At 32.0% G+C, this 11,971-nt stretch overlaps 1 protein-coding gene across 1 annotated transcript; it reads right to left on the bottom strand.

Moving 5' to 3' along the window:
* Nucleotides 1–1,595: 1,595 nt before the first annotated feature.
* Nucleotides 1,596–7,825, bottom strand: LOC145132182 (bifunctional 3-dehydroquinate dehydratase/shikimate dehydrogenase, chloroplastic-like). The gene is made up of 10 exons (XM_079066882.1): nucleotides 7,406–7,825; nucleotides 4,204–4,312; nucleotides 3,829–4,044; nucleotides 3,404–3,744; nucleotides 3,222–3,285; nucleotides 2,999–3,107; nucleotides 2,764–2,913; nucleotides 2,525–2,673; nucleotides 2,256–2,418; nucleotides 1,596–2,042 (listed from the first exon to the last, which is right to left on the bottom strand). Exons 1-10 carry the CDS (start codon nucleotides 7,603–7,605, stop codon nucleotides 1,999–2,001), a joined length of 1,545 nt encoding a protein of 514 aa, XP_078923008.1. The 5' UTR covers nucleotides 7,606–7,825; the 3' UTR covers nucleotides 1,596–1,998.
* Nucleotides 7,826–11,971: the final 4,146 nt, after the last annotated feature.

Here is an 11,971-nt window from a genome sequence, read left to right as displayed (position 1 = left end):
ACGTTTGTATACGTATGACCATTAAAATTTACCTTTGTTCAAAAAATATCATTACGTTATCGATAAAGTAGGTCACCAACCACGTGGCATGTCATGTGGCTGCTGATATGAATTTTAATGTTTATTATGTACACATTATACCATTAAACTTTTTTTTTCATATACATTATACCATTAATCTTTTTTATACACATTTTACCATTAAACTTTTTTGTACACATTTTACCATTAATCTTATATAATTTATTCAAAAAAATATCATTTCAAAAAATACAGATTATTAACTAAAATGGGTTCTCCATCGTCCATTGCGGCTCCTCGATTTTGTAAGGTTTGGGGAAGAAGGTTTGCTTTTGACGATGATACTAAGCACTCCCTTTTATAATTGCATCATACATTTTTTTTGGTCATACCTTGATTAAAACCCATAAGGTTTGAACTTAAGACTTCCTTTTGGAGTGCCCAAACCTTACCTAGCGAGCCACCAAGATGACAATTTAATATTATTATATAAGTATAAAGTATTTTTATAAGTAAGCACAAAGTATTTCAATATATAAATACGTATTTTTACTTACAAATAAAACATATTAACAATAAATATTTGTTTTTATGTATAAATAGATATTTCAATGTATAAATACAAATTCTGACATTTAAAAACCATATGTTGTCCATGTAGTATATATTATTATATGTAAATGTATAAATACATAAATATTCAATTATCCATTATTTTAGCTAAATTTAGTACATTTAAATGTATAAATATATAAATACTCAATATTAGATTTTGAATTCCCCCTTTTTTTTATAGTGGTTGATGATTAGAAAAGTGCATTGAAAATATGTCGTTTACCGATAGGAACATGATTTATAAGGGTAAGTTTATTAAACTTCAGCTAAAATAGTAAATAAGTAAGTATTTCTTGGGTATTTTAGAGGGAAGTCTCAAGTTCAAACTTTATGAGTTTTAATCGAGATATGACCAACATAAATGTATGATGCATTTGTAAAAAAAAAACGAACCCTCTCTCCCAAACCTAGGGGGTCACAATGGGTGATGGAAAACTCATTTTTATGTAATAATATGTATTTATTTAAATGATATTTTTTTTTGAATAAATTATATAAGATTAATGATAAAATGTGTACAAAAATATTTAATGGTAAAATGCGTAAAATAAAATTAATGGTATAATGTGTACATAATATACAGTAAAATCCGCGTTAGCAGCCACGTGACTAGTAACCTACTATTACCGATAACATAATGATATTTTGCTAAACAAATGTGAAGTTTAATAGTTATACGTGTACAAACACTATAGTTGTTTGGCGATATGTGTACAAAAAAATTCAATGGTATTTTTGGTACAATTCTGATACTTTGTTATCCTTACAAGTCATTTTTTTTCACTTTTTTCCTATTAAAGTAATCATCCATCACCAGCACAATGAATCAGCAAGACAGCATTCGTGATTCGTGATCAAAACAAAAGCATTGATAATGTATTCACTTTATACAAAAGTGGCCAAATCATATTCATAGTGAACTGAAAAAAAAAAAAAAAAAAAGAACAAGTACAAAACTGTTTATTTAAGCGCTTGTTTGATATTCTAAATATTGATTAAAAAATATTACTTAAAGTCACAACCTCCGATAAACGGTTCAAACCGTTGAAGCACTTGCACTCCATTATTAACTCAAAAGCTAAGCTATATATACAATAACAATATACAATAATTCCAATTTCCAATTACTTCAACAATAATAATAATAATAATAATAATAATAATAATAATAATAATAATAATAATAATAATAGACCAAGTACTTGCAATTCACAAATCATCTTCTTATCTGAATCCCTTCTCTTTTTCAAGATTTATGGAATTTCTCATCTGCCAAATGTATTTGTGACAACTCTTCCGCCAACGGGTGGTTTTGATTTTTGATAAAAATATATATTATATATGGTGAGGAGGGTTGAATGGTCAAAATTGTTCTAATACAACCTTGCGCATGAAATCCTCAGGTGCTGTAGCAACATAAAAAACAAATTTTAAATAACATTTATTCATATCTCAAGATTCTCTTGTACCAAATACTTTCTTATTTACTCGTGGAAGTAAGTATATATTTCTTCCAAGAAATGAACACAATACTTTCTAATTTCAATTTAACTTAACTAACATTGATATGGCATAGAAACTAAAATGTTGCAAATCTAAAGCTGATAAAAGATGAATACCTAATCCATTGGTGAACAATCTGAACTGGCCAAGAGCTTGTCTGATGAACATCTCAACACCACTCACTACTGTAACTCCCACCTCTACAGCCTCTTGCAATAGCCGTGTGTTTCTAGGTGTATAAACCGCATCAAATACAAGATCATATGATCTCAAATTCTCCTGATCATGTCAAAAACATTTTAATTCATAATCCCATTTTCATAAATGCAAAAACAAGAAGCATAGCATCCATATTCCATATTCCATATTGATAAAAAGACAGAACCTTGGAAACTGGTGTTAGGTGTACATCTGGTTCCATGCCAATAGCAGAACAATTTGCAAGAATCATTCCATTTTCAGGGCAATATGCATCCAATTGTTCGATAGGCAAAGCCTCCCCTGAAACTGCTCGTGCAAGAGACTCTGCTCTCTCTGTTTTAGGAATTTTATAAAGTCAACAGAAGAGATTTATAACATTAAGATTAAAAAAAAAAAAAAACACATCTTTTAAAGTTTAATTACCAAAGTTTCGGTTAAAAATCACAACTCGTGCTCCTTTGCTTTTGGCACCAAATGCTAATGCTCTTCCAGCACCTCCTGCTCCAACTAATACAAACAATCTTCCAGCAATTGGGGACACATTTGCTACATCCCCATTTGAAACCTGTCTTTCTGTTCATCAATAAACATGAATTACTGATTCAAAAATAATAAAATATATGATCATTGCATAAGTTATAATGCTAATGCTACCAACCTCGCAGTGCATCTTCTATTGCAGTAATGCAAGCATCACAATCTGTGTTGTAACCAATGAGCTTTCCATCAGTGGGCCGCCTAACAATGGTGTTTACAGCTCCAATTGACTGATAATCAGAAAAAGAATGTGTAGAATCAGCTTTAACCTTTTCATATTTTAATTGCAGATAAATGCCTTAATTTCACTTAGATTATGTTATTCTTAGTTCTTAGTTTCTTACCTTAGCAAGGGAGTCAACTTCATCACAGCATGCTACTGCTGATTCCTTATGTGGTAGACCAATACTATTCGTTCCATCAAAGAGAATACATGAATGAATGCATTAGAAAGACCTAATCAATAACAGTGTTATATTTTTAACTGATCAACTTTGAAAGCTACTTTTGTGTTTAGATCAAGTACCTGAAACCAGCAAAGTCGGTACATGAAAAAACTCTGAGAAACTCCTTGATGTTATCAACCAGGAGGGGGACATAAATTCCATTATAATTGCAGTATCTGAAAGCTGGATTATGCAGCAGAGGACCTTTGCTGTGACCTACTGGATTTGAGACAACACCAAATACTTTTGTATCTATATCCACATTATCGAGTTTATAAACGTTCTTGATGCTGAGAAGAGGTGGCAAGCCAGGTATAGATTTGTCTCCTAATGAACCATAAACCATGAAGGCACCATATTTTGGGCCCAACAATTGGCTGATAAGACCTCTATCTCCAACAGCTCTTACAATCACAGGGACCTACACATTCCATGCAAAGTCTAGGGTTTTACAAGTATTGGAAAGAAGCAAAGCTGTAAATTTTGCGAGAAGGCGAGTTCATACATGGGAATGAGTGAGGACATGAAAGACTGGTGCTACATCAGTAATATAAGCCACCTCTGTCACAACTTTGATTATATCTGCTCCAGTAGATTGGAGGCATACGAGCAAATTGCCTAATTTTTCTTTGCAACGAAATCCGCTTTTCACGTGGCTTGATACAATTATCTTACTATTCTCTCGTTTTTGCATAAGTTCATCAATAACATCGAAAGCCAGCTGAAATTACCACAAATGAAGAGCATCGCATCACAACTTAACCAAACCCCTTACGAAAAGCTGTTCATTCTAAGGAGCCTCCAGGCAGAATTCACTAGAATGCGCTTTCTGAAATTTGGGGAAATCAACGATGACTTTAAAAACGATAACTGGAACTACCTCAAAGTCGATCTCGACGAATTCGACATCCAACTCGATGGCGAGTCTCAACACTTGTAAACATTTGTTCTTCGAATCTCCTTTGTATGAGTTTTTCTGCGAATTTAACCTGTAAATTATGAACAAACTTGTCGGTTCATCAAGTAGAGTATAGTATTATTTCTATTTTCAACGTCTGGTTTTGTTTGGACAAGGCCCATTACGACTATGAACTCAGATGGGCCCAAAGCCCATATAATGCTTCGCCTCTATTATTAACAAACAAATCAAAGCTATCCATATTAATTTATTATTAACAAAAGAAAAATCATTTAAAGTGAAAACTTTATAAAGTAAAGAAAATATTGTATTTTTAAACTAAATTCATTTTAATACTATTGTATCTTTTATTTTTATTGGACAATATTGAAAAAAGGAACAAAATTATTCTAAATATGGCCAGTTATTTGATACAGACTCTTGTTATGAGATTTTGCCACCTACTTCTTCAACATGAGAATAACGTTTCTTCTAATCACCAAAAAGATACATAAAACATATTTGAATTTTTAAATATCAAAGCTTACAATTCTACTCTAATATTCTACTCTAATAAATGAAGATTTTTTTGTCACATGTCACACTCTCGTTCAATTTGCCAAATGTCATTTTGTGGTTATTTTTGAATTAATTGTTTTTCCACATGTCATTTTATAGGTTTTTCTATGTTAATAAATTTCACATAATAGTTTAATGTAATAATTACAATAAATGTTGTAATAAATGAATATCAATTTCATTAATGGACTTACCTTCTTATTTCAAAATTTCCAAATTAAAGCTCATTAGTTTATTTTGTTTATTTATTTAAATTTAAAAGATAAAAAAACAATTTTAATAATTCATTATTTTTCTTATTTTCTTATAAATCCAAAGTTCTTAAATATTTAAACATTTATATTTAATTTTTTTTAATTTAATACATGAGTCTTACACTTAGTTTATATTATAACCAAGATTTTTTTGTTGAGAGAATAAAGAGATCTGCATTGCTGTTAATATGAGTTCATAAATATATTCAATTTGGACTTCGATGTAGTTGAAACTTAAAACTTAAAAGGATGATGGCTTTAATTTATATATTATAATGAAAAACCATTGTAATTAGATATAACAATTTCAACTTAGTTATTTAAATATTGGTCGATTTAAATACTATGCATTCAAAATTAGAAACCTCTTAAATTATTTTATTAGAAAAGTTTTAACATTATTCTACAGGTGGTATAATGTATTTCCATTAAACATATTTTTACACGAAATTATTAAAAGAATATAATCTTCTATCTTTTTTAATATAAACTCCACCACCAAAATTAATGACCATTAAAGACAAGGAACGAGATTGACATGGCCACAGAATTAATGTGTCCCAACTTCTGCCACTGCCACTGCCACACCCATGTAACATTAATGGAAGTGGTGAATTGATTCGATATCATACTTTCATTGATGGTGATATATTATTATCTGATCCACTAGGTTTATGAAATAAAAATCTATCATCATATATTTATTTAAATCGAACATATATTTCTTCTTACAAAAAGTCAATATAGCTTAAAACTTCAAATAAACAAAGGTACGAACAAGTGACTCAATGTATGATACCACATGCTAAAACTATGTCTTAATGTTTTCTTTTCACCTAAAAGGATCCCGACATGGTGCGGTAAATATTAATTATATTCTTTTTGTTAGTTGTATAACTTGTTGTCTGTTATCTTTTATCACGATGTAATTTATATACAAAATTTAGCTTGAAACTGATTGATTCCGGGTATATATTCACAAAAATGACCTATGATTTTTAAAAATATAGAAAAATGGACTAATTTTTAGGCATTTGCAAAAATAACCACACTTTCCGATATAGGCATTTCAGATTTCCATAAATATATAATGTGTATTTTTTTCTAAATTGCACAATTGTCTTTCAAAAACTCTACCAAATTTCAAAATGTCTAATACCCTAATTTATCTGTCAGATGTCACATTTTATGCTATTGTACCGTATTTACTCTAGTTTGCTATGTTTTTTTTTTCTTGTTAGATTTAAGTAATAACAAAAAAAATTTCCTAGAAATTTGGGATTTATTCATTGGATTTTAGATTTGTACTTGAAATTCCGAAATACATTTTTTTCTATCCAAATCCTAATCCAAAATATAAGGCTGAAAATAAGACTTTGAAATGTACTTTTTTTTTGCCAGAAAAAAGTACTCTTAGTATGACATAATGTTAGCTCGAAGTGTCCATATTTTAGACATGATGGTTATTTTAATAAAACAAAAAAAAAATAGTAAGATTATTTCCTCATATTCCAAGACTCCAAAACAGTATTTTTAGAACATCCCTTGGTTCAGGGTTCTTGATATTGCAGTAGTTGGTTTAAAAACATTTGAGATATTTATAACTCTTCTTATACTTATATCTTATTTTTAGATATTTATTTATTAAGTTACTAAGAAGAAGAATAGTCATGGATGACATAGCCACCTACCAACCACTTGTGGCGTCCAGTTTCCATGTGCATCTGTACCTGGACTCTCGTCTTCTTCGCCGACCTTTCTATTATTTTACAAATATAACCCCACCATCACCATATTTTGTCTTGCTCTCGTCAACTTTATGGACCAAATTTGACCAAAACTCACAGGGGCAAATTTGGAATTGATGTGAAAAAGTTAAAACTGACTCAAGAATACAACACCCAGTGTGTGGATGATGGAAACAGACCAACCGATGTAAAATTACCAAACCGACCTTCTAAAATTTCCCAATGATTTGCCTAACTGGTGAAAGAAAAGGTGCTTTGCTTTTTTCTGCGCAATGTAGCACAATTGAAAACACAAGGAAACTAGTCCTAAACCTTTCGTTTCTCTTATTATTTTGATTGAGCTAAAGATTTAAGGGCAAAAGAGTAACATAAAAATTTCAACTTGATTGAGTTCAAGATTTAAGGATGTGATGTCGACGAAATGGGATCGGCGTAAGGGCAAAATAGTAATAAAGCATACAACTTGATATAGTAAATGACGATTTTGGGTTTCTTTTTTTCTTATTTTCTGATTAAGACATGAGATTGGTGCAAGGGCAAAAAAGGGTAAAATATACTAAAGAGAAGGTTACGAAAGTGTAAATAAAAGAAAGACGAGGGTACCTGAAAGAAACAATTGCAGGGAGAGTTCTTTGTTTGAGAAGATGCTCGACTTCAGAAAGATGGAAGGGAGACATGGAATCTATACAAAGCTCAACAAGATCTGCACCTTCTTCTTTAGCTTTCTCCATTGATTTCACCATTTCATCTCTGGTTTCACTTACTATTGTGGTGCATACTAGCAACTTGTTCCTGAAACCCATCTTTCTGAATGTGTGTGTGTGTAGAAGAGGAAGAATTTTAGTTGAAATTGGAAGGCTTGAAATTGAGTAATAAATGGCGAATGGCAGCTAAGCTACCTACCCACTAATGTGTGATGATATATGATATGAGAAATGAGATGATGGATTGCTGTTCCGTTTTGGGTTCTTAATATTTTTGGCCCATTGGAGAACGATGAGAATCTGAATGTCTATCTTACCACAACGTGTTTATTCACTTTCACAACAATTGTTTATAAAATACTATTATCTACAACCTGCATTTAATCATTTAAAGTTAGTAAAGTTGTTGCTACCAAAATTAATTTTTGTTGGATAAAATCAACTTAAAAAGGCTCTCTCTAGTCTCTAATAGTTAATCCACTATCTTTTTGGGATCAACTTTTTATTTATCTTACTTAACAAAAATATCTAGTTATGTTTTTATATCTTTTTAAAAGTTTTTCTAAAATAACAACTCTTTATATTTAGGTGGTGTCAACTTTTTATAATATTGTTTATGAACAAATTGAAATTTATTAAAGAAATGGAATTTGTCATGAATTGAAATCTAATTTTATATTCTAGGTTTGTAGACGTATAAAATCAATTTGATTTCAAAAATATACAAAGATATATTATATAAACTATAAAAATAATAAATGGTAGTGGTGTTTTTTTTTTTTTTTTTTTTTTTTTTTTTTTTTTTTTTTTGGAAAGTGAACTTTCATAACGAGGGTTTTCGGACCAGCTTTCACGCACCGACTAATCCCCTGTTGCGAACATGAGACTATGTCTCATGCCCTGGAGTCACTGGCTCACTGCAGACGAACCTCCATGGTCACAAAAGTTGAGTAGTGTCAGGATTTGAACATTGATCAATAGGTTATCCACTGTATATTTCACATGTCTTATCAAGTCACCACAACCAAAGTGGTTATAAATGATAGTGATGTTTGTGGTGGCGGTGGGTGGTGGTAGAGGTGGTGGTGACGCTAGAGTTGGCAGTGGTGTGGTGGTATGTGTGGTCTCGGGTAACGATGGCAGAGGCCTAGAGGGTGACATTGATGGAATAAACTTTCCCTTCCTTAATAGAAATTTCATCTCATTTAAGATTTTAATTATTTTTCAAAAATTAAAACAAACATGAAAATATGATGAAATTAGACTCCACCTAATTTCATAGAATTTGAGCAAACCAACCAGTCCCTTAGATTATTTATCTAAAAATGTTTTATCAAATCTTTTATTTTTAAGCTCTAAGATATTTAAAATATAAATGGTTTTTTTTTTTTTTTTTTTCAGGAAGAGACTTAAGCAAATAACCAATATAAAGTATTTATTATGTCAAATCTTTAATTGGAAAGTGTAAAAGATGATATAGGATTAATGTTAATATATTTTGGGGTATTACCATAAAGGCTACAAGTTTTACACTCCGATTCTAAATTAGCCCTAAATGGATTTTTTGTTTCTAATTGCCCATTATGTATGCGTTGACTTTTGCCTCAAGACCTGGTTTCACCGGTTTCACCAGGTTACCCCTTTACAAATAAGGGTTTTGAACGTTAGAAATCAAAATCTCATCTCCGACTTCTTCCTCCACGCAACAAAATCAACTGACTCTTTCTTCTTCTTCATGTCAAGTTCTTCTACAGGTTCTAAAACTATTGCTTCATCATGGCAAAATCCTCATGGCGATTTTAGGAACAGAACAACCCCATGGTTTTGTATCGATGTGGTGTTAAAGCTAGCTTATCAATTTCCTAGACAGAAAAGAATCCTAGAAGGAAATTTAGGGGATGCCCCAACTACAAGGTATGTTCTTCACTCTTGGGTTCAGTATAATGTTTTCCTATAGGACTAAGGGCAAAATCGTCAAAACATTATGCAGAATCCTTTAAGATACTGTAAGTTCTTCAGGTGGGTGGACCCACGTTTGCCTAATCAAGATTACAAAAACCTGATGTTTCAAATGCATTTAGCTCTGGTTAGTATGGTTGATGGCAATGTCAGCTGGAACTGGTGAATCAAGATCAAAATAAGAGGTTGATATTGATGATGAAGCTTGTATTGATCATGGTCATGTTATTTTCGGTGATGTTGGTAATTGGGATTGTACTATTGGTGAAGGTCTAGGAAGTTAGAAGTTTAGTTTGTTAAGTTTAGTCTTTTGGAAAGTTTTCGGTTGGGTGAAAGATGTATTAGATCATTCTTTTGGAAATTTGGTGTTATAGTCCTATGGGACAGTTGTAATAGGATGTGAAATACATTTTGAAGGTTGTAATATAAAGTCATATGGGACAGTTAATATGAAAAGCATTAACAAGAAATTCACAATGTATTACACGCTGCAAAATGGAATTATACTTACTACAAACAATAATCTTTATAAACAACATAGATAAATACATACATGGAGGGTTGTAACAACCAGAACCAAACTTCCAATTTTACAACAATGTTTACAAGCCATCATTGTTCAAAAATCCTATCTAATAATATGTTATCAGTAAATTGGAAGCTTGTTACCAAAATATGATTTCACAAAAAAGGTCTACCAAAAGATTTCTGCCCAATTAACCCCCCATCCATAACAGCATCACTCCAATGTAATTGTTGTCTCAGATGTTGAACCACCTCCATCTGGATCATGCTCTGTATTTTTCAGATTGAGCTTGATAATTCTTTTTGAGGGCTTCTTTTTCTTACCAATGGATATTGTGTTTCTTCAATGTTCTCTTCATCAACTATATTCTTAACCAATATTTCCTTCTTCTCTTTTGTCAACTGTGAATAATAAATTAACATGTTGTAAGCTGAATATCCATATCTTGTCTCAAAGATAGCCCCTCCACTTGGTATTACTTTCTAGTACCTAAAAAATTTAGTGTAAGTAATTATTAATGCAAAGCTCTAGGATTAAGATCAAAAGTAAAATGTGCAAATCTCATATGTTTTCCAAACTCCTTAAGTTTCTCTATGATGTTTGGGCCATCGTCACCTCTCCATTAGGAAACCATAGAAGCTTGATGATAAAACCTATTCATCAAGTAAATCCTGGTTTCCTCAAGCATTGTTAGCAGTGGTTTTTTCCTCATATGAATGATCATCGAATTAAAGCACTTTGATATGTCATTCTCTACTGCCTCACAAGCATATATATGAGAGAAAAATGCCATACACCAAGAATGTAGGTTATTTGACATCAGCTAGTCATAGCCACTTGGAGTTATGTGTTTGATTTTATCCATTGTATCCATAAAGTCCCCCCTCCACAATACTTTTGGCATCTTCCCAAAACAGATTCTCCAGCTCTAATCCAATGTATCTCTTCCTGAAGTTTACAAAGATATACCTTGTAACGTCCCGAAAATTCAAGGTAAAACTTTCATTTTTAAAACAACCAAAAACCAACATTTATTCATTTCAACCAAAAGAAAATCAGAGTATGATAATGTATCTTCAAACATCAATGATAAATCAAAAGATAATGCAAAATAAAACTTTAGGGTGTGCAATGCGATCATGCCGAGCTCTTCCCTTTTGAACCGGAAGTACCTGAAACATTTAACACAAAACCATAAGCACAAAGCTTAGTGAGTTTCCCCCAGAATACCACATAACAAACAAGAACGGGCCTAACCCAACATACATGATTCAGGACCAGCCCACGTATTCGAGCCCATCCCATATAATCGGGCCCAACCCATCATACATACTGTAAAATTCGGATCCCGAGGTACTTCAAATTTCAAAATTATAAGTATTTAGGGTTGCCACGACGTGGGGGAAAGCGTCACGACGTGGCGCTTCAAGAAATATCATGATCTTATTTAAGGCTGCCACGGCATGGCAACCTATGGCCACGGTGTGGCAACAGTTTAATGATAAACCCTAATATCTAGGGTTTGCACCCTATTTAAGGGAATGTGATGGCTAAGGTTGCTCACCCTCAGACTCCATCACACTCTCTCAGCCTCCAAGCAAACCCTAACCTCCATTTTTGCTCTCTAAGTTTTTTGTGTTGATTTTGGGGATTTGAAGAAGAAGAATGTGACTTCTAGACTTAGATTCAGCAAGCAACTCTTATCATCATCTTGTTGTGTATCTCTGGACTCTTGTAAGTCCCCAAGTTCCAAGCTTTTTGGTTTATTTTGCGTAGATCTAGGTTTTTGTAACGCCCGTAGATCAGGGCTAGTCAATTTAAGGACTATGAGCGTCAAAAATGACTTTTGTTGGAAGATTATTTAGAAGGAGTAATCTTAAACAAAGTTGTAGTATATGTTACCAGGATTCTGTACATATAAATAACGCTGAAATCCGAGTTATAATGAAGAAGTTATGACCTGTCGAAGTTTCACGACAG

The sequence above is a fragment of the Lactuca virosa genome, chromosome 8, assembly GCF_052849685.1.
Source record: "Lactuca virosa cultivar CGN04683 chromosome 8, Lactuca_virosa_CGN04683_v6, whole genome shotgun sequence".
NCBI classification, from domain to species: domain Eukaryota; kingdom Viridiplantae; phylum Streptophyta; class Magnoliopsida; order Asterales; family Asteraceae; genus Lactuca; species Lactuca virosa.
Note: the sequence above shows the minus strand (reverse complement) of the source record. Positions and strands in the feature narration are given on the sequence as shown.